The 24,189-nt window shown below is 38.3% G+C and overlaps 1 protein-coding gene across 1 annotated transcript in view; it reads left to right on the forward strand.

Annotated features, from left to right (window-relative positions):
* Positions 1 to 24,189, forward strand: part of SNTG2 (syntrophin gamma 2) — a gene marked incomplete at both ends in the record, with an annotated part of 283,979 nt that overhangs the window by 169,215 nt on the left and 90,575 nt on the right. Inside the window, 2 exons of the mRNA XM_082305911.1 lie at positions 5,547 to 5,634; positions 13,263 to 13,354. Of these exons, the coding sequence (XP_082162037.1) occupies positions 5,547 to 5,634; positions 13,263 to 13,354 (180 nt within the window). The remainder of the gene's footprint in view (positions 1 to 5,546; positions 5,635 to 13,262; positions 13,355 to 24,189) is intronic.

Genomic DNA, 24,189 nt, shown 5'->3' on the forward strand with positions numbered 1-24,189 from the left:
TTTTGCTACAACTTCTTGGTTGTTTGCCTGCTGAATTATAGGCTTGTACATAATCTTCCACCCAGGTACTTGTCAAGCCTAAGACTTGGACTTTGTGTGAATTTCAAGTGTTGTATTTGTGAAATGTGTGTACTTCAAGATCAGACCTTCATCAGGAGATTCACTTCCTTTTACTTCAGAATTTTTCCTTCAGACTTCTAGTCTGCGTTAGGTGTTTAATCTTAAATTTTCATCTATAGATGCGAGATAGGATTCATTTCATCTAACTTCAGGTGTTTAAAGTGTAAGGATATCATCCAGACTCTCCTTATTTAGAGACAGACACCTGCAGGTGATGATTCCTTTTTATCCTAAGATCTTCAGTAATTTCTAGGAAAAATATTGACAACTATTTTAGGTTGAATCTTTTAAATGGCCAAAGTTAAATGGTATGACTTCTGCGCTCAGGATAGATCTTAGCTAAAGGGCCATATGGGTGAATTCATTTATCAAAGACATGCTCCTTTTCAATTTTAATTGCTGTTACAATTCTGATCTATAATAAGACAGAACCTGATTCAAACAGCAAAAACCCTGTCTAAATCTCTGAGCAGTGTGAATATTAATGATCAGGTATGTTTGAAGGTTTAGAGCAAGCCACGGTAAACACAAGGCACCAGAATTTAAAAGGAATGCCCATCAGCTATGAATTGTGCCATTGACTTGCCTGCCTGAGTTAAGTATATAGGATTTCCCTAAAATGGGTGTTGACAGTAAAAATGAGGCAACAAAGGTCATTTGGTTTTCTTAAAATATGAGTCGTATTTTTTTCTGCAGGCTCTGGTCTGTGGTTAGCTAAGTGAGATCTAGAAACTCCTATTTATATTTTTAACATTCTCTCTGTTCTATTCTTGAGAAATGCGCGTGGAAAAGAAAAGCATAATAAACCCTGGCTTGATGAATGCACTTAGAGATCTGCAAAATTTGCAAATTAGAGCCAGCGTGAAAAGCAAGCATTTCCTTTGATGCCCTTTTCTCCTTCATACATATGAACACACAAGTAAGTGCATACACACACAGCTAGCTGCAGTAAATGCATTTAATCAACTCTTTTTTGAAAAAAACGCACTCCCCACTCACATTTTTTCTTTGGAAGGGAATACATTGGGTGTTCTTCTCTCTTCCTGCCATATCACCTTTTTGGCACTGTTGCATCCAGGCTGGGTTTGCTGAACCTAGACTATGTGGATAGCATTGCTGCACTTCTTCCTTTAACTTTTTCTTTTTTTTTTTTTTTTTTTTTTTTTTTTGGTAAAACTGTCTGGAACCCACAGTGGTGGGTCAGCCTTGGCCAGCAACCAGTTGCCCACCCAGCTCCTCTCTCACTCCTCCCCCTCAACAGGAGAGGGGGAGAAAATAGGATGGAAAAGCTCATGGGTCAAGATAAAGACAGGAAGACAGGGAGATAGCTTACCAGTTACCATCACAGGTAAAACAGACTCGACTTGGGGGAAATTAATTAATTCTATTGCCAGTTAAAATAGATTTGGGTAGTGAGAAATAGAGACAAAAAAATTGAACCAACAGCTTCCCCCCACCCCTTTTCTGAGGCTCAACTTCACTCCTTCATTCCCGACTCCTCTACCTCCCCCCTCAAGCCGTGCCCTGCCGTGGGGCAGTCGGAGCCGGCTGGAACCGGCTGTGTCCGGCTCGGGGCAGCCCCGGCCTCTCCTCACGGAGGCCGCCCTGCAGCCCCCGCTGCCAGCGCCTGGGCACCTGCGCCCCGTACACGTACAAGTAACGCGTGTTCCCCCCTATACGCTGCAGATGTCAGTGCAGCTGCCTCCAGGATATTTACTTGTTGAATTTTTTGCAGCCATGAAGTATGCCAAGCCATACTTGGCATGAGCTTGGATTTATTTTCAAGGATGAGGCCAAATGTCTTTCCACTTCTGGGACCAAATCAGCTTTCATGTAGGGGTCAGCAATTTAAACAACATATTATTTTTTTTTAAATTATAATAATATTCACTACCTGATTATGTGCAAGATTACAAAGTGAAGCACATCTGCTCTTCCAAGTGCTGACATGTAATTTCATAATTAGTTATAATTTTTTAAGAGAATAAAGTAATTCATTATTTGTTAACTTCATATGTGCACTCATAGAAAATATTTCCAATTAAGCTTTGTTGGTCAATGCCTCCAAAATTCAGTGGTTCTATCAGTACGGTGTGGCAAAAAAAAATATTTACTGTCTTTTATAAACATTTTGGTCACATTTAAAAGCAGTTGACATAGCTGTGAAGGCTCCATTGCAATGTAGTTTTGCATAAATAGTGCAAAGTCATTAGGTGGTGTGGCTGGGCTAGAAGAACGTCAATTCATTTCAAGGCCTCATGCAAATATTAATGAAGTTTGGGAAGACGAATTCATCAACCGGAGACTGAAAAGTGACTGCAGTCTAATTTAAACATATCCAAGGATATACTGACAGTTTCTTCAATTTTTGTCATAGGCGTTTTTCATTTCTAGATTGTTTTATATAGAGATATACATTATATATGAAAGACATACAAATTTTCATATGTATGTCTGAACTATGTTTTCACATATGGTCCAATATAACTATTATAAGAGTCTGTTTCAGCTTTTGAACAAAGCCAGCATAACCTGTATATGTGTGTGTGTATATGTCTATATCTATGTAGCTCAGCCACGTATGGCAGAATGATAGTGAAGGTCTATAGACATGTGCTTTTTTTTAGCTCCATTCAACTCATCACGGATGTATTCCAAAACAGAACTATATTCAGGAATATTAATTTTGAATCTTGCTGGTGCATCCAAATATTATGTGATGATAGATCTATATAAATACCCTAATATTAAAGCATTACTTTTGAGGAAAGGTTTATGTGAGTTGACGTAGGTTTCCTGAGTTTTTGAGCGTTCTGTGCAAAGTAGCTGGTCTAAATCCACAAAACAAACATTCTATTTTAATATTCTAATTGTATTCTAGTTTAATTTAATTAAATTTAAACTATTCAGCTTTACCTCAGTTAAAGATAATCTAGAACTTATGATTAAAGGTAATGTAGAAATCCAGCATCTTTAAATTAGATGCTAAACAAAGCATCCAGTTCCTGGGGAATTTCAGAAGTATTTAATAATGTGATAGCTGAATCTTGACTAAAGGTTTTGCATATGTGTGTGTGTGTATATATATGTGTGTCTATTTTAATATACATAAAATAGGCCTTTATATATATCAAATAGACTCTTATGCATATATCATATATATATATATGTATAATAGTCTCCAGATAAAAGGAAGAACTATCTTTGTAACAGTAGCATAGGAGTAGCAGAAGTACCGATCATCTTCAGTCCTTAGTAATAAATAATGTCTAAGATATTGCAGGAAATAAGAGGCATGGGATTTCAGGAGACATAGTTGTTCTTACACATTAGAACTCAAGACACATTGGTTTGCTTTGCAGTCCTGACACACTCTTGTATGACCTTAAGGAAGCATTCTAATTTTGCTGTGCTTCAGTTCCTGATTGCTCCTACTGTGATCATCCTAAGAGGGTTTAGTCAGAAATCAATGATCATAATGGTTTTTTCCACAATATTTTTTTCCAGAATGACACCTCAGGTTCTCTTGTAGTTAACTGTCCACAAAATCTTTGACTTGACTAGAACACCTCATATCAGAGTACTGGGGGTGAGTAGGTAGCACTAGCTGTTGTATTTTTGGTAGTAAATAATTTAAATGTGGATTGAGCCTGTGGAAAAAAAGTAAAAATGCTTGAGTAGAGAACAAGAGGAGCAGAGAAATGGGGCCCTGAGGGAGGGAGGATTCTGTCCATCAGGAAGGAAGAACTTGAAAGGAAATGCGGGTCCCTTCTGGGAAACTTGCTTAAGCTGCAAGCACTTTTCTTCTTTTTTTTTTTTTAATCTCTTTCTCTTATGCATCTCCTACCCCTTTGCTTCTGGACCCTTATTTGTCAAACTCTCTAATCTAATCGGACTGCCTGTCACGTGCTTTCTCTGACATTATTGAGCTCTTGCTTCTCCCCTGTAGAGCCGGATTTCCTAACTTAATGAGTGTAAAAACGTTATCATTCCCTCCCAGGGACTGATCTGTGGTCACTAGTGCTACTGCAGGTTGTTAGCAATGGAAGTCATTGTTTGACAGACTGAAAGATGGGTGTGGAGGATGGAAGCAGACACTGTAAATCTTTATTAAATACGCTGATTTTACAGGTACAGCAAACAGTAAGCTTTCAGCAGCAGTACTTTATACGGGTGATTCATATGCCTGTTCACTTAATCAACCAAGTCAGAACAATGTCCCTGTCCAGACAATGTTTTCTTCAGTGTTAGTGTTGGGGGTTTTATGGTCAGTTCTCTTGCTTACTCTTTTCCAGAATATTTTTATAGCCTAAAATTCTTAGCCTGTGTGACTGCTTACTTGATTTCTTCACATGTCCTGGGTTTTCATATCCATCAGGCATAAACTTGATGTTTTCATGTAGGTGAATACATCAGTCATTGGTGGAAGCATTATTTCAGGTGCACAAGAGGAAGAGTTATAATGTTTGAGATAATCCTGCATCTCATGATGTTGGCCAGTGTGGCATCGTGCTAAAATAGTGGTCTGAAGCAACACAAGCACCAGCTTCCTTCAAGTACAACATTAGACCAGTAAATACATCTATAGGAGTTAGTTTGCTGTGGTTAGTTACTTTTCTGCTTGATACATGCATGCTCTGGTTGTGTTCAGATTAGAGGCCACAGGCGTTAGCATCCATTTCTGACAAACGGGATCAGGGCTGTAGACCCTGAGTGCAGGCCACATGCAAACCAAATGCAATACCTGTTTCGTGAGTGTCATGGATATGAAACTGGGGAATACCTCTGCCCTGTAATAGGAATAGAGTTCCATCAAAGATGTTATTTGAAGTTCTCCATTTAAAAAAGCTCCTTGCGCAGTAGTGTGCTATGCCTTTAATTAAATTCTGATGTCTTAATACATGTGTCTATACACATATATGTGTGTATATGTGTTCCTTTCTGGTTAGCAAATACTTACAGATAATGAAGACAGTCAAAAAAATCGAGGCTATATTTGAAACAGAGAAATGTGCTTAATGTATCACCTAAATTAATCAAACCAAATACTTAAGATCTAGATATGTATGATGTATTAATATATATTTGTGTCCATTTATGTGTATACACACACAGTTAATGTATTATATCTACATAAACACATATTTCCCTACTACCCTATGTCAGTTTTATAAAATGAATTTGTTTGTAGAAGTTGTTTTCAGGTTTCCCACCAAATTATTTATTCAGGTTATTCCATTGGTCTTGCCTGCTCTTATCCATTGTTGGTGTGGCTTGACCCTCAAGATATTCTTAATTCCCAGTCAGAATGTTCATACTGAGTTTCTTATAGATCAACAGAGATGTTGATTTCATTGTTTAGTAATGTGCTTTCCATGACTGGTGGTTCTTTGGTTTAAAGTAGCTGTTATTTGTCACACTGACAGGTACACCTACTGCGAAATGCTGGCGATGAAGTTACCATCACTGTTCAGTACCTCAGGGAAGCTCCATCATTTTTAAAGCTCCCATTAGGTAAGAGGAAATTAATGGATAGGAGTAATTTGTTTTCCTCTTTGCAGTATTCTCATAATAAGATCACAGTGACAGAAACAGGAATTCAATCCTTGAGTGTTTTACAGGAAGAAATAGAAAATTGTGTGTGTACTTTATTGCTTAACATATAAGATTCTAATGCATACTGCATGACTGCTTCTGTATAGTTCATTCAAAATAAAACTGAAAACCTCGTTAAAATGCAGTACAATCATGGGTGATATCTGAAAGTTTTTCTACAGAAGCTTTGCCTGAATACAATAAAATAGTGTTTACAAACATTTGAAACGTACATTCAGACTGAAAGGTATTTTCAGGACACTTACCAAACAAATGGATAATGTTAATTGTGCATATTTCATAAATTACTTTGATATTTTGATCATTTTTGTCAGAGAGCAGAATTATGATATGACAACTGAGTAGTTTAAGAGTAGCAATAGTAAATTGTTTATGAACAATGCAGATGAGGGAAATTTTTTGTTCTTCTGATTAGCAAATATTCAAGATACTCACTTGAAATCAATGTTGCAAGTTGAAAAGTGTACATAATATATCAGCTAACTTAATCAGGCCAAATAATTTTGCACCAGTTTATCTTACATATGATTCTCTTCCCAAATTAAGCAAAACAGATTTAAAATGTGTCTTGTTTTGGGGATTTAGGTAAGTTGGGCTCCACTATGTACTTGTTTTTCTTGATTTCAGCAGAATCATAGGTCTCATAGGTCTAGCTCTTGTTGTTAGAAGAGTGTCTGTCATTTCATCTAGATTCTTATACCTATTAAAAGCAAACTTGATGGGCCTCCGCTAACCTGAACTACACATTTCATGCTAAAACCATTATTTCAGTTCTTAATGCTTATCATTTCCATTTGAAAATGGAATCTAAATTCGAAGAAATCTTATGTTTACATTTGGAGGTCTTTGTCTGGTCAGTGTTCCTCATAATGAAACTTCAGGTTTTCTAGCCTAGGTCGTCAGACAACTATAGACTAATATCTATAATGCCTTGGATAACGGTGTCCAAGATGAGATATGACTTTGGCAAGCTAGCAGGGTCTTACCAATAGTCTCTGTGTTGTAGACCATACTCATTTGTGGCTATGACAATCCTACAAGCAATTTTATCTCATCTTGTTGACTGGCATCACATATACACACTTGGACTCTATCACTTGTGGTCGGTTAACCTTGGCTAAGAGCCAAACTCCCACCCAGCTGCTCTCTCGCTCCCCCTCCTCAAACAGAAAATGGGGAGAAAATAGAATAAAAATGCTCTTGGGTCAAGATAGACAGGGAGATCACATTAATTACCATTATGGGCAAAATAGACCCAACTTGGGGAAACTTAATTAAATGTATTGCATATTAAAATAGATTCAGGCAGTGAGAAACAAAGACAAATAAACTGAAACAACACCTTCCCCCCACCCCTTTTCCCAGGCTCAACTTCGTTCCTGACTCCTCTACCTTCCCTGAAAGTGGTGCAGGGGGATGACGAATGAGGGGTTGGGGTCAATACACAGTGTTCTTCTCTGCCACTCCTTCCTTCTCACACTTTTACCCTGCTCCAGGCTGGGTCCTTCCCACCAGCTGCAGTCCTTTACAAACTGCTCTAGCATGAGTCCTCTCCATGGGCTGAAGTTCTTCAGGAAAAGTCTGCTCCAGCGTGTGTCCCCCACAGGCTGCAGCTTCCTCCAGGGCACATCCACCTGCTCCAACATGGGGTCCTCCATGGGCTGCAGTGTGGGTATCTACTCTGATGTGGTCCTCCATGAGGACAGCCTGGTTCACCATGGTCTGCAGGAGAATTTCTGCTCTGATGCCTGGAGCACCTCCTCCCTCTCTTTCTTCAGTGACCTTGGAGTTTGTATGATTTTTTCTCACACTTTTTTCCTCACTCCTCTCTGATGTTCAGCATTTTGCCCTCTCTTAAATAGCTTTGCAGAGGTGCTACCAGCTTGGCTGAGGGGCTCAGCTGTGCCCTGTGGTGGGTCCGTTGGAGCTGGCTGCAACTGGCTGTGTCCGGCACAGGGAAGCCCCTGACCATCTCCCACCCCTGGAGCCACCCCACCTCCCAAAACCTTGCCACTTACACGCAGTACACACTCTATGTGAGACAGCTGCTACCTTCACAAGGAGTTCACGCAGGTCCAGGAATATTGGTGCACTCTTGGTACATCATGAGAGAGAGGAGGAACTTAGCTGACTCCTGCATTGCCTTTCTCACCAGGAGGCATTGCAGCCATTCCTGTCTGGGAAGCTGAGATCACGGCACTGCTTCCATAAAGTGCTGTTTCTGGAAAGAGAAAGCAGTGATTAGCAGGGAGACCAGATCATCTTCTATCTCCGTGTGACCAGAGTTGCATGCAAAACTTCTGTAGGTATACAGCCTCCATGAACACTTGAACTAGGAACTTTCACCTTACAAAACCCTCCATTCTCTTTCAAAGGGCCTGTTTCATGGCCCATGGCCAGCTAGCTCCATTTGGAGTCTGCTCCCGATTACTGTTGTTCAAAGAAAACCTGTTTGGAATAAGGAAGACAGTGCCATTCTGGACAAGCTATCACAGACTATCAACAAGCACAGCAGAGAAGCAATGCTTCTTAAATGAAAGAGAAATCTTGGATACAAACTGCTCATTTTGGGCAGCTGATTAGACTTGCCTCCTTTATGCAGAGCATGAGGAAATCTTTGGCAAGCATTATACTACCCTGCCCAATCCCATGTATGATCCCACGCCTCCAGTTCTATAGTACATGCTCAACAACAGGACTTGCTAAGTATGATCAGACAGCTGAGGAACTTAAGAAATGATCCTTCTTCTGAACTGAACCTGGACCTCAGCACAGACCTCTCCTGCTCCTCTCCAGGACGTTCTGTGCAGCCATCCAGTACAGGCTGAAGCCAAGCTCAATGAGTCAGATGATCTTTGGTAAGTGACTTGATATAAATACTCATTCTTGTGGTGAGAAAATAAGCAAATAAGGTGTAAAAAATCACGGAAAATAGGTCTGGTTTAGGGCCATACACTGAAGTTAAGGAAAATATCAGTGGTGGGACAAAGTACCCCATTTCAAGAAGAGCATTTCACAAGCCCATGCGCAAAAGGGAATTCCAGTCATGAAGCATCAGTGATACCTATAACAAGCTAAGTAGCAATTCTACTATGCAATAAAGGACCTCCCAGCTCACATTGCAGGCAAGATTTAAGTGCATACATGCATAAATCTGAAGTATCTTGGCCTTTCCTAGTATCCCAGAAGACTCAGGCATGTGGTCCCCTACCTTCAAGAATTCAGTCAGACCAGCTGCTATGCTGGTAGTTTTAGTACTGTGGTGTGTTCAACTTTAAATGCAACCATACTGTCTCTTCCTGTTAACCAGTATTATTACTATTTCATAAGAAAAGTACATCATCAGGAGTAGCATCTGCCTCCTCTGCTTCCTTCTTATACCTCTTCCTTCCCTACACTATCTCATGCGATGCCTAGCAAAAGCACAAGATACCACTACAGGGAAATATCTGCCTACAGTTCTCACCACATTTTTCTGGTTGCTTCACTCTTTCATGGATTGTGAACAACAAATATAGGATTTGGCATGGATTTAGACATGGGTACTGATTAACTGGCACTTAAGGATGAGACAAGACCTGCTTGTTTCTGTGTTTGGAGGAGGCCCTAACCCAGGATGGTATGCCGGTATTGATCATTGTCTCTTTCACTGCTGCTGGGACTGTTGGTCCTTACTAGACTATTATGAGACTGTCCATAATAGTAAATTAAATTATGCCAGCAAATATTCTCTGCCACAGGAATTTGATCAGCAATTTTATAAAGTATTGCAGAATGCTTGGCATAATTTTGCATAGGGCTTCTTTCTCAAAAAACTATCAGGCCTGGATCAGAAGTTAGCATGGGCCAGCAGGGTCATTAACTGTCTGCTTCATTGGGTTGTCTGGCTCCATGGCTAGGATGATTCCTCATCCCATGGCCTGTGGTTTGCTCTAAGGTCACTGTCAGCTAGAGAGAGGGTAGATTTGGGTTTCTGGAAACCAAAGGAAGGAATTTTGGTTTTTGGAGCTGGGTCAGGAAGTTATTAGTGGCTATGAGGGTTATTTGTTAGCCTGTTACAGAATAATTAATGACATCAGCTCTTGGATACTGTCATTAAGGATTCTCTGGAGCTAAGTTCCTTACCCATCCCAGAGTTGAGCAGGGCTTGTAGGACCCTTTTAGATAAGATTCACTGCTGCTGGGAAGACTCTTCAGGACATTTTGTGCTAAAACAGGCTCTCTTCAGAATTTTTCTTTCTGATAGTTATACCAAATTATCAGAATATTCTAATGTTGCAAAGCTTGCAGTGTAATTAAAAATCACTAGTAGTGTTTCCTTTGATTTTAATTTTGTCATTGTTCTGGAATGGGCTTTTTGTCTATTGGAGATTGTCTATGATGTAATTAGCAAATGAGATAAATGAGATTTTATTTATATACAAGAGGATTCCAGTATCATTCAGCAATGTTGATCATAAGACAAATTGTTGTAAAGGATAAAGTCTTGCTGACTACTTGCTGTACATTGATCTGCTGTCCTGCAGTTTGGGGCTTTTGTTTGTTATTTAAAGATTTAGTGTGATTCACTGACTGAAATAAACAAAGACCTGTTGATGGGACTCTACCAGAACTTTAATAGAGACCATTCTAGGTCTAAAAAGCTTAATGCTTTTAAAGTTAAAAATAAAATCCAGGCTTCATTAAAATAAGTAGTAGAATACCTAACTTTTTAAATTGAAAAATCTCAGTGATTCTGTCAAAAAGAATATAAAAGGATTTATAAACAGCTCCTACCTGTACCACTGCAAATGAGTTCTTGCTTTAGGTTTAGTGTCAGCTAGCTTAGTGATTTCCTCAGTTACTGCTAGCCTGCAAAATCCCCCATGATCCTTACAAAGTTTTTCCCTCACCTCAGAGTTCTGCCTGTTTTTTTCGTACTACCCCCATCGGTGTCTCAGTCTCTTGTGAGCTGCAGACTTCTATATCCTTGCTCGCTCTCTCTGACTCCTTCTCAGCTTGCAGGGTAAGTTGTTTTTTTTTTCTCTGAGCATACTCAGCTATTGCTCAGGTAAAGATCAGGCAAAGATCTTCTCCTCTCCCATGGGATCCTTCCTGACCCAGCCATCTCAAGAGAACAAAAATGCCACAGCTGAGAATAAGAAAATTAAACAGATGAAGCCTGTCATAGTGTAGGTTTGCATTTCTCATAGGCTGGCTGTCTAACTATGATTTGGGTGTGATAAGAGGACAACTAGGCAGTAATAATTGCTGGAAATCTCACAACATAAGAAATACGTTTCTTCTGGCATCTGTACCCATCAGGATACTGTGCTGTGGTCTTGGAGGAGGGAGTTACCTGTAGCAGATGTTTTATCTTACATAAACACTTTGTTTTGATAGTCTTTCTCAAACTAATGTTCCAGAGTTTGGACTGGTACCTAACAATTGACTTGGAGTCTCATCTATTTGGGCAAGGGCTACAGTAGCAGATAGTACAAGATTTACTTTGTGTTGGTATATTTTGTGTCTTGTATATCATGTGTGTCTACATAATGTGTTTTGTTCTAAGAACAGGGAGGAGAGACTACTAGATTGTTCTAGGGCTGCCATGTGGGGAGGCAAACAGAGCTTCTTGGAGAGACAAGAGCACTGCACCTTCCATGAAAGCAGTTGAGCATATACAGTGGGAGCGTCTGAAATGCTGAACGAGGCCATGAAGGAGTAGTCCATGAGTGAGGCAGAACAGGGAGGTAGCAGACTAAAAGACTTGTGAACTTACTTGCAATCAAGGGATGGAGGTGGCATAGCCTGAGAGAGACTGTGTAGTTTGTTGTGACTCCAAACCAAAGAAAGCTGCTGAACTGAAAAGCAAATCTTCGGGGACACTGTCAGAGGAGGGAGGTTTGTTCCTTAACTGTTTATTAGCTTTCCCATGCAGTCGATGTCAGTTTTGTCTACTTAAAAAAAAATAAATTATTCTCATGTAGTATTTTGTATTATGGTAAAACCTGGATTTAGATATTTGAAAATACCTGAAGTCATGTCTTTCAGTATGCTCAAATTGCTGAAGAGGTGGGATAATTCCACTTTAAGAATCTGATTGACTCATGGACTTGTCATAGTTGTCTACTGCTGGAGACAGTGAGATTCCCCAACAGACAGTGGAGAATTCAGTGGAGAATTTAATGCCAACTTTTTTTATTTCATTATTTTTATTAAAACAAATCAGAAATTATCTTCTGTTCCAGCAAGTCACTGTGGTCATCTGTGAGTCTGAACATAGATTTTTGTGGTCTATTGTACGTACATAGTAGCTACAGAATGTTGTAGCTAGCTACTAAAGTCGGCGCTTGGGTTAGACCTATACAAGCAAAGCATAGCGGTTCCTTCTGCTGGCATCATCTAATGCTGTACAGAAAGGACTCCGAATGAAAACATGCTGAAACTTCAGAATTCAGGGTATAGTTCTGAGATGTCAGCACTGAACTGACAGAGGTTTGTTATGGAGAAAATGAACTTTTGTTGAATTAAGTTCCATATTGCTAAATCTTCCAGATATCTGGAATAGATACATTCAAAAATATATGACTAAGAATGACTTTTTGACTTTTGTGATGTTAGACTTGACAGACCTATTAATGTGAAATGATTTACAGGCAATTTCAGGTGACTTCTTCAGATGGAAAAATGAGTTTTCAGTGATGATGAATATAATGCTGTGAAACTGATTTTATGGGCTTTATTGATAAGACCAAGTGCTGTCTGACAGTAATTGTATGTTACTGGCGCTATATGTTAACATTTTACATTTAAGCAAAAATTACACAATGATGTGACTTTGTGCTGTTTCCATTATTGTATGTTACAAAAGTATTAAGCTTTCCTGGAGTCACTTTAACTGCTAAAGCAGGATAATGATGCATAACTGCTAAAGGAAGAGATATCTTGAGGAATGTAACTGTGTAATCTTAAATATTAACACAGTATCAACATTTCATGATGACTTTGCTTTTAATTTCTCAGTTTGAGAAGGTGCATCATTCTTGAAAGTAAATTTTTTAAGAAAAATATATCCATTAATAAAGTGTATGTATGTGTATAGTTAGTACTTGCCTTAGAGTTTTTTATTAGCTTTGTTTATAAATACACTCCATGGTTATACTCTAAGGTGAGACTTTCAACACTCAATAGGAAATGTATTCATTAAATTAATGGGATTTGTGTAACTGAATTTTTTACTTGGTTTTGAATAACTCATTCTCAATGAAAAAAGGCTTAATCCTGCAAACAGTTAATCATACATGTAGTTCCCATGAGAACAGCCTCTACAAAATGACATCTAGCTACCTTTTTTATTTCTAGACATAAAGTATAGCGTATGGACATTTTATTGGCTGTCATTCTAAAATGCAAGTAGTACTTCTGGCTTGGTTTGGTGATTTATATTAAAAATTCTTCCTGTGTTTTACAGCTGGAATAGATAGTGCCTGATATATACATACATTTTTAACATAAGCAATTATTTTTCATGATCTGATTTCCAGGTTCCCCTGGACCGTCCAGTGATCACAGCAGTGGAGCTTCATCACCTCTCTTTGACAGTGGCTTACATTTAAATGGAAACTCAACTAACACTGTAAGCAAATGAATAATAAAAACATGGTGTAAGCTATGTAAGTTCTTTTCCCATTCTGAGCTTCAAAATGCTAGTGTAGAACTGTAAGACTTCCCTATTTTTTTTGTTGCTGTTGTTTGCTTGTTTGTTTGATTGATTGATTGATTTTTAAGTGCATATGCTGTAAAATTCTGTACTTACAAAGTAGCCAACATGGGGCCCTGAGCTGCTAGGTTCTTCCTGTGAGGCAACTGAGAAGCTTGTAGGAGTGAGCACAGTAAGATTTAATCATTGTTTAGCGTGAATTCCTGTGAACTTTTGTCATACTTTGTTGAATTGTAGTATTGTACTATTGAATTTAGTCCAGCTAGAGAAGCTGAAATGTACATGGAATTCAGAAAATAATTTAAGTTGAATTATTGAAGCAAACTTTTCGTGATCGGAAAGGAAGGGAGAAAAAGAGAAAGAAATAAAATGGGAAAGCAGACTTAGGGAAAAAAAAAAAAAAAGGTCTATTTCTTTAATCCAGAGGATATTCAGTTCTTTTTTCTGCAGTGAACAGCTATGACTAAATTAATAGCAGCATTCTGGAAAAAAAAAAAAAATCCTTTCTCCAGGAAAGATACTGGTCACTAAAGACAGAGAAGATAGGATGTCTTAGTAGGTGACAATGTTGCTCTTTTGAAAATGACGATTGAAGATGTAAATACTAGCTGTACAAGGACATGGACCTTCATGCTCAAAACTTGTTTAGCCCCTAAAAAAATGCAGCTGTAGTCTTTCAGTTGGATATTAAATTTTACAGAAGGAACGCCCAGTGAACGGAGTGAAGGCTTCTCCTCTCTTCTGTTTTTCCTTTTCTTTCCTACTCAGCCAGAGATGACAGTATCTGCTGCATACTGTGCTTCTCCCAAGCTATGTACGTTTTTGAGTGCTGTCTCTCTAAACTAATCCTTAAGGCTTGTTTTCATCAGCTAAAAAGAATATATATATGATAATATAAATATATTGCATACATATGATAAATAAATAACTAGAAATATGCTTTTCTGCACTGATACCTGCACCTTAGTGCTTGGGGTCCAAGCGGAGCATAGATACAGAAGGTTTCATGTTTATTTGTTTTTAATGATCCAGATAATTATTACCTTTACTTACTTTGTATTGTTGTCTTAGTAAAGAACACCAGTCTGTCTTCAGGGTCCAGCATTCTGCAATGCCTGTCTACCAGGTGCTCTGCAGGCAAAGAAAGTCCTTTCTGCAAAGAGCATACATTACAAGAGAGGGCTATGGTCAGATGATAGCTTGTGATTGCATTAGCATGTTTTAGTAAATTAATGCCTATTAAGCACTAGAATGAGTGTGCCATAATAACTTTCAATAATCACTGTGACTGTACTGCGGAAATTGCACACTTTGAATTCTACATATTACAAAAACATAAATAAGTGGCTGGAGTTTTGTAGACTTGTAACAGAGTAATTTAAAGTTAGTTTACAATGTAGCACACAAAAGACTGTGCATAAGCTTGAAATATAAGTGGAAAAACAGAAAGTAAAAAAGGGAATAATAAGGTACTAGCTTGTTTTTATGCAGCACTTAATTTTTCTGCAGCTTGACATAAAGTCACATGAGGAGCTATGTATGCACCAGACACTATGACCTGGAGGTGAAATAAAGCAAAACAATCTATCTTGTATCTAGCCTAGTAAAAAAGCCATGATCTCCCTTCATAGGACACAAAATGAAAAATTGCCAGATTCTTATTGTGAAATGCAAAAGCAAGGTTCTAAGTATTCTGAGCAGGCTTTTGAGATGGTCTGCTGGAGGCGTGTGGTCAGACTTTTATCAAACTAAGCTGTGAGTGTAACGGAGCTATGATCAGATCTTCAAAAGTGGTTATAAGCGTGTTTCAACTACCAGCTAGTAAGTGCTTCTACTTTTTTTAATTAGATATTTTCATTTTTATGGTAAAGGAAGAGCAGAACTGACATTTCCTATAACAGTATATCCAGTAAGGCTAAGGATATTTAAATCCTTTTTTAATGTCACTGTGGTAGGGGAGATCTGACTTACTTTGAATATTGCATCTTGCAAGTTTGTGTTGCAGTTGTATTTACCTTCCTAACCACAGTCAGATCCATGCCATATTAGACAATGCGTGTATATTTATGAGTGGAAATACTGCTCCAAAAAGCCCACAATGTAAAGGAAAGGACAGGAATGAGAGGTAAGGAATTACTGGTATACCAGTTTTACCAAGCTGTCATTCAGCGTGTCTGTTCTGAAAAACAATAATATAGAGACACTTGAGACAATGCTGTAGTCAGGCTGTAACATTCACACGACAGAACAGAATATGTTGTGATGCTAGCTTATATCGTATAGACAGTAGTTAAGGCATGTTAACATCAAGCTGCTTCTGCCTAATATGATTATACCGTTTTCAGTTCTGGTGCTAGCTTGCCTCTGTTAGATATATCTTTATCACCTCTACTGTGAAGCGTCTGTTATATGTGACATGATATCATCTTCAGGATTTATATACACTCTCCCTATAATATCAGAGCAGCTTGCAGTATAGCACATTAACAGGGTTCTCTGGAACACAGAGAAATGAGCTGAAGTGCTCTCTTCACACCTATTTTGTGTTTGGGCACTGTGACAAATACTATAGAGATTGGTATTGGCAGATACATTCATCTGTATCTTATAAGTGGTTCATTAAACGCAATGTGAAGTTTCAGAGGGGAACATAAAACGTTCAGAGGAGGTGGTCTCTAGGCAAGTGATTACAGGTTGTTTACCTGAAGGATTCTGACTACGAAACAAGGAAGAAAATACTTTAGAGGTATTCTTCTAGATACCCAAATATCCTAGATGCCCAGGCCAACTCTCTGGAGTAACTGGGGGTGAAAAATTCCTGTTTAAGAAACCATTGAATAATATGACAGTTACAATGCAGAGGAAGAATGTAGTAGGTTTTCATTTGTTTGAAAATCCAGCTTCCCTAAATTGTCTAAATTGTTCTAATAAGTGAAGTGAGACCAGAGTAAATAATGATTTTCTGTGTGTTCATGTAATTTAAGAACTCTAATTAAATTTTGATAGTGTATGTTTAGTTTAGTTGGTTAAATGAAATTAAACAGGCACTTAAAGTTTTCTAAATTGCTTTAAAATATTTTTTTCCTTGGTGGCTTTGTTTCATCTGTTAAATTAAAAAGTTTTGCTTTAAAAAAGACATTGCCTACTTCATCACCAAGTACAGTTTTTGAAAAAGAAAAAATACAGATGCTCAACTCTTTGTGGGACCAGTAGGATATTAAATGTTTAATGTCTATAGTAGTCCAGGTTCCAGAGTGAGCAAATGATATGACTCAATCCCAAGCATGTAAAGGCAAAAAGGGAAGAGGATCCAAGAAAGGTGGGCAGACACCCTCTTATGGAGAGTAAAAGCTATTCTGATGGATACTTCAGTGAAGTGTGTGACCAGACCATTGAATTGAGACTGAATTGATGCCCCACATCTGAAAGCTTCAATAGTTTTATTTTTTTAAATGTTCCTGTAGTGTCTTCCAATTCAGTATAAACACACTATTGATCATTCTTTTAAGTTTTATTTTATTCTTCATTTTTATCATCCTGTAACTCACTTTAAAAAAGAAAAGTTTCAGGATTTCAGATCAATACCTTTTCTATTAGAATGGTTTAGCATGTGATACTGATAGACTGCCAACTCTTGATCTGAAAATCTATGATTTTCTCACTGGATATGAAAGCAATGTAACTTTAAATTGACTTCCAATTCCCAGTGTACCATTTGATAATGTACATGCATAAAATATAATTAATGTAATAAATACAAAAAAATAGCTCACTTAGAAGTACAGCACTGGTTACTCTCATGAAAGTAATCATCTCCATGTCTTCCATTTATTTGCCGAAGAGAAACTTAAAACAGATGAACACAGCTAGCTACACTTAAATGTTTTGGACTGCTGCTGTGCTGAGGACCTTTATGAAGTGAGATAAACACACTTGAAATAAGCGTGCTCCTTTTTCTCAATTAATAAAATGTGCAGTGACTGTCCCCTTTCCACCTACAGGAAAAAATATTCCAAATTTTCTGTTTCTGATTACACCTCTCAGAAATCATAGTAGTAGAAGCTGGAAAAAGCCTATTAAATAACACCTTCCTGCTCCACTACTATAGAATTGTTAAGGAAATGTTTCTGATATTGAGTACTGAAACTGTTTAACTTAGATTTAGCTGTTCAAAAGTGCCGTGTTTTTCTAATCCTGGTTAGCGTTGATTGGGACTTTCATTATGACATTAATGAAGTGAATAAAGGTGTCTTCAAAAGTCCTATCTTTTAGTTGTATTGATCGCCACTGTCACTGCTAATCCTTTCAGCAGACTTATTTCTTCTAGTATTTAACATCTGATTGATCAGGTTGGTCATTTCTTGGGCACAGAAATTAAACACTTGTTTAATTTCCCAGTAAAGTTTAAAGTCAAATATGGTTTCAGGATTTTTTTTTTTTTTTTGACTCAGAGCCTTAACAAAAGCTGGTGAGAGGAACTATGGCATTGAAAATACAAAGTAAGTTCTACTAGCTGCTAAATAAATGAACACTGAACAGTATTTGCTGTTTTATGACATCTAATACTAGTTTAAAAAGTATTCACTTAAAACACTAAAAATTAATCTGATATTCACACACACACTGTCAAAGGAGGCAGCTTCATTTTTTAAGTGGGGCTGGCCTAAATCCAAGTCTGTTTCCACTGGAAAAGAAGTCAAAGACCAAGAAAGGTAAGATAAAAGATTATGGCTTTGTTATTTATCTTTCAGAAAAAAGTGCAGTAGAATCACAATGGAACTAATATGCCAAGTAGGAAACAGTAACTTGCATTTGTTAGGTATCTGGTTTCATTTTTTAATTATATGTATTTTTCCCATACACGGCTCTTTCATGTGAATGCATTGTTTCTTACAGTTCTTATGAGTTTGTTCCTTTTAGTTTGCAGCAGCAGCAAAAAGAAAATGGCTTAGGAGATAAAGCAGAGTTTATTACTTTTTTATAATTTCTGATGAAATTGGGTAATTTTCTTTATCCTTATACATTTCTTTATTTTTTTTTAATTACACTTGCGATTAAAATATTTTGAGTCCCTTTGCTTACTTGATGGATCGTAGGGAGCAATTCATCTGACTAGTCACCAGGAGCCTGCTTTAGGGAGAGCGGTATTGCTCTGTAGATTGCACGGAGTGCATTGAGTATCTTTCATTTGCACAGATAGACAAGGGAGTTTTGGGGAGAGGTGTTATTTATTAATGAATGATGCTCTTCTGTTTGTCCTGTGGTATTCGGGAGTGCAGAATGAGAGCTGTGGAGGAATTAAATTTGCATTTGATTCTTGGACAAAATCATCTCTCTTTTTTCTCTTATTTGTTCTCCTGCCCATGACTACAGAGGTGCAAAATGGACCACTTCAGGTCAGAGCTAGATTACAAAAAGAAGTTAGAAATTTGAAACTCTCTTGTATGAGTTATGAGTTAAATTATGACCATTTCTCACCTGTTGCCAACACAGTGAACAGAAAGAGCAGACGTCTTTCATGTGTATTAGCAGGGAGTATTAGAAGTCCTCGGTTAGAGGGAAATACATGTGGTAGCATTCATGAGATTGAAGACTAAATGAGGAAGCTGAAGTGTTAGAAGAAATGAAAGGAAGCTTTTTTTTTTTTTTAAAAAAAACTAGAAAGATCCATCTACTCTTGTCCCATTTAGTGTTCGATTACCGTTCCCAGTACCAGGCCCTGGTAATGATCAGTGTGGAAACAGAGAGGCATATAGTGATGACCTGTTTCTAGATTTGATGTTAGCATAGGTGAACTCCAGCAGTTCAGGTACGTGCTATAAATGGCTTATAGTGAAAAATGATAGTAAAATTGAGCCAACGAGTTCTCCCACAGAGTTGGGTCCTGTGTCATTCCACAAGTTCCTGCAACAAATAGACACTCACTGAGCTCCTAGTTAGTGATACAAGCAAGGGTCAAGCCTCAGATTTATCTTGAGGGATGCGCAGACTGTGTGGAGTTCAAAGAATTTCCCTGACCTTGAGCTAATTTTTCAAAGCAAGGACAGCACGCCCCATTTGGGGATATGAAAGGCTGCCAAAAGCTGTCTGTAACAGCTGAAGTTTGGGTACACTTGCATTTATAGTGTAATGCCATAATAATATTATAATTTGTTCTGTTCTTTCCTTATACACCTTTAATGTTGGGTTTTGATTTCTGACTGCTGTTATAGTTTGAGAAGAGTCATAATTACTGCCTGCTTTTTGTGCTGAGATTTAATATAAACTACTCTGGCCCCTGTCCCCTGCCCTCCAAAGGAAGAATATATCTGGAAAGGTGTTCCAGGCAAGGTTGTTGAGGTTACTCAGGAACCAATTACATACTAGCCTGAGGGAAAGAAATTAAAGAAAAAGGTGCAAGATTCTCTCAAATAGTCCATATGTATTCTCTAAAAATATCTTAGTCAGGCTTGTACCTTATTGGTTCATTAAAAAAATAATAATGTAATAGCACCTAGCAGCACAGCTGTAATGAAATATTCATTAATATTTCCATTGTAAATCACTTCTAGAGAAACTTATATAATTGAAAGGTTTTTAATTTGTTCCTCACCAGTAGAATAGTAATCCCATTGATTTAAATGCATAGCTACTGCAGTGAATAGGGTAGTGTAAGTCCCTAACACATACTGCTATACAGACTCTCCAAGTAAACACCACATATAGATGCTCAGTGTCTGCAAAACCATCCATTAATTAAAAAGCATTAAATGTCTTCAAGAGCAGACATTAAATTTCAAAAGCATGCATGTGATGCAGCATTAGAATTAAAACAGTGTTTCTTTTCTGTGACAGAAAGGGAGGGGTAGTGTCATTGTTTCACATGCTGTTTCACCTTCCTCCCATTTAATTAAACAATGTCTGCCAATTAAAATAATGTAGAGTAGAGCTGTATAATTAAAAGTTGCTGCCTTCACTGAATTTTAAGGACATCAAATTACTTGTCCAAATTGTTACTTTGTCTGGAAGAGTTTGTTTCCTGTATAGAAGCCTTTATCTATTAAATGATTTGGTGATGCATACTTTACCAGATAATTACTGTCTTCTTAAAGCTGTCACAGAATTGTGCACCTGCATCTAAGAATTCCATTAAAAATAAATAAACACAGACCATCTCCTGAATTGATGCTGCATCAAAGGAATGCACAGGTATTTTGATATCGTCATTAAATCCCTATGAATTCTGAGAAAAGTCGAACACTCTAATTGACTCCTATTTACAGTAGATATCTCAATAATGTGTTTCTTTAGCTGGGCATCACAGGAGTTTCACTCATGTCTCTGCTCCTGGCTGAACACTTGTGAATTGTGTTGTTCCATGATTAAAGTAAGCTAATGTAAGACTCTCTTCCTGCTAAATGGATCGGTCTTCTTTTCTTCTCCAGCCAGTCTACAGCCTCTGTTTCCTGTCTGTCCCTGGAATAAGTATTAGCAAATAGTCAGCCATACATTGGTCAGATAAGTTCATTGATCCACTGAAAACTAACCCTACCTATATATATAAATATATATAATACATGTATATACAATATATACATATATTTCAGTCACAGACCTGACTGAAAACTATAGAGACCTCATGCAATTCACTGTGAGTTGAATGGTTGCTAATGCTGTTGCAAGAAATTATATAACTCTAATTCTTTTCCTTCAGAATAAGTGTAAGACAAATCTGCCTACTTTGAAAAGCATGTTATGTTGAGGGCTTTCTCTTGAGTATGGTGTAATATTTTTAGTAATGCAGTTTTGACAAGATGCACCCCAGTTGGCACCAAAAAGATGCAAGACAGTTGGTATTTACTAATCTAGAAGTTTTTACCAAAACCCATCAAAACTTACTGGCCAATGTTTTCAGTTATAGCTGAAGGAAATGAAGCTATGCCAAGCCATTTTTTAGCATTTCAGAGTTCAAGGACCATCTGGACGATGCTCTTAGTCATATGATTTAGTTTTAGGTAGTCCTGTGAGGAGCAGGCAGTTGGACTCGATGATCCTTATGGGTCTCTTTCAACGTGAGATATTCTATGATTCTATGATTTCAACCTCAGACTTCTTTTAACTAGGAAAATATTTCCATATAAAATATCAAATGTATTAAAGTTGCTAGCATTTTCATATATGTATCTTACAGAGAAATATTTTATATTCTTCTCAGAAATTCTCAGCAATGCTCCCTACAGCAGAAATAGCAAAAATACCTCAAGAGATAAATAATAGCATCATCATAATCATGTCTTTTTGAACCAGTATCAACAAAGACAGTAATCTAGAATTAGTCATGCCTCTTACATATAATGTGTTTGGTAGAAATACCAGTTTATGGAACAGGCTCAAGACTTTAATGATACACTTTGAAATAATAAATCCTTTAAATCAAAAAATGGATAAATTCCAAATGATCAGTGAAAGGTTATATTTTTTCCTAATGTGTGTCACACAATTCTTATTTCATAGACTCGTAGAATCATAGAATTGTTTAGGTTGGAAAAGACCTTTAAGATCATCAAGTCCAACCATAAACCTATCACTGCCAAATCCACCACTAAACCATGTCCTCAAGCACCACATCTACCCTTCTTTTAAATACCTCCAGGGATGGGGACTCAACCACTTCCCTGCCCAGCCTGTTGCAGTGCCTGACTACCCTTTCGGTGAAGAAATTTTTTGTAATATCCAATCTAAACTTCCCCTGGTGCAACTTGAGGCCGTTTTCTCTCATCCTATCACTGGCTACTTGGGAAAAGCGACAGACCCCCACCTCGCTACAACCTCCTTTCAGGTAGTTGTAGAGAGCAATAAGGTCTCCCCTCAGCCTTCTCTTCTGCAGGCTAAACAACCCCAGCTCCCTCAGCTGCTCCTCATAAGACTTGTGCTCTAGACCCTTCACCACCTTCCTTGCCCTTCTTTGGACACGCTTCAGCACCTCGATGTCCTTCTTGTAGTGAGGGGCCCAAAACTGAACACAGTATTTGAGGTGCGGCCTCACCAGTGCTGAGTACAGGGGCACTATCACCTCCCTGGTCCTGCTGGCCACACTATTCCTGATACAAGCCAGGATGCCATTGGCCTTCTTGGCCACCTGAGCACACTGCTGCCTCATGTTCAGTCAGCTGCCGATCAACACCCCCAGGTCCTTTTCTGCCAGGCAGCTCTCCAGCCACTCCTCCCCAAGCCTGTAGCCTTGCATGGGGTTGTTGTGACCCAAGTGCAGGACCCGGCACTGAGCCTTGTTGAACCTTATACAGTTGGCCTTGGCTCATCGATCCAGCCTGTCCATGTCCCTCTGTAGGGCCTTCCTACCCTCCAGCAGATCGACACTTCCACCCAACTTGGTGTCATCTGCAAACTTACTGAGGGTGCACTCCGTCCCCTTATCCAGATCATCAATGAAGATATTAAACAGAACTGGTCCCAGTACTGAGCCCTGGGGAACACCACTTGTGACTGGCCGCCAACTGGATTTAACTCCATTCACCACAACTCTTGGGGCTCGGCCGTCCAGCCAGTTTTTTACCCAGTGAAGAGTACACTCATCCGAGCCATGAGCAGGCAGTTTCTCCAGGAGAATGCTGTTGGAATCAATGTCAAAGACTTTAGTAAAGTCCATGTAGACAACATCCACAGCCTTCCTCTCATCCACTAAGTGGGTCACCTTGTCATAGAAGGAGATCAGGTTAGTCATCAGGACCTGCCTTTCGTAAACCCATGCTGACTGGGCCTGATCCCCCAGTTGTCCCATACGTGCTGTGTGATGGCACTCAGGATTATCTGCTCCATAACCTTCCCTGGCACTGAAGTCAGACTGACAGGCCTGTAGTTCCCCAGATCCTCCTTCCAGACCTTCTTGTAGATGGGTGTCACGTTTGCTAACCTTTTATTTCCTTTTTGATTGTTTTACCTTTCAATCTTCACCAAAATAACAATTAATTAAATTTATTGATTCATATAAATTAAAATAAATTCATTGAAAGTTAAGTTTACAAGTGTATGTCTTGCCAATCTGTTGAAACCCTCAGACATTCAATTTAGCACATAACTGTGAAAATTAAGGAATTTTGATAGAAAATCAAACTCTTATAGAACACAAATAAGTCTTCTGTGAAATCATTTGCACTGGTTACATTTACACTAGAAAGCTCAGATATTGGTAAGAAGTTCGCCTGTCCTCTCTTTATTTCTCCATGCTGGTGACAGCAGCAAGGCATTGTGGTAGCAAAGAAAAAAAGTAGCTTGTTTCAAGGGAAGAAATCCTTGATGCTAACTAGTTTAGTCTTTTAAGAATAAACTGTACTAATTGTTGTTGCCTCTTTTAGGAGAATCTTTGCAATAGATACATTGCTTCTCCAGGTGTAGTCCTTCATCTACATCCACTATGAAGACTTTGCAAGACTTGCCTTTCTGCAAACCTGATAGTATTTGTAATATGAGATGAAAAGTATATTTAAAAGCAAGCTTAGGCATGCTGAGTAATATGACCCTGAGTATTTCTGACTCCAAAAGCGAATTAACCCAGCTTCAACCTGCCTGAAGCCCATGTTTAACGAAAGAGCGATATGTCAACCTAAAATATCACTGTGACTGCTTTCAAGGTGCGGCCCTAGCAGAAATTGCAAATTAAATTACCAGGGAGGATTCAGAAACACTTCCTTCTGAGGACATGACATTTTTCTTGCAGAGATTTAGAATCAATTACAGTTTTAAAAAAAGTAAGG

Source organism: Platalea leucorodia (genome assembly GCF_965183815.1).
Source record: "Platalea leucorodia genome assembly, chromosome: 3".
NCBI classification, from domain to species: Eukaryota; Metazoa; Chordata; class Aves; order Pelecaniformes; family Threskiornithidae; genus Platalea; species Platalea leucorodia.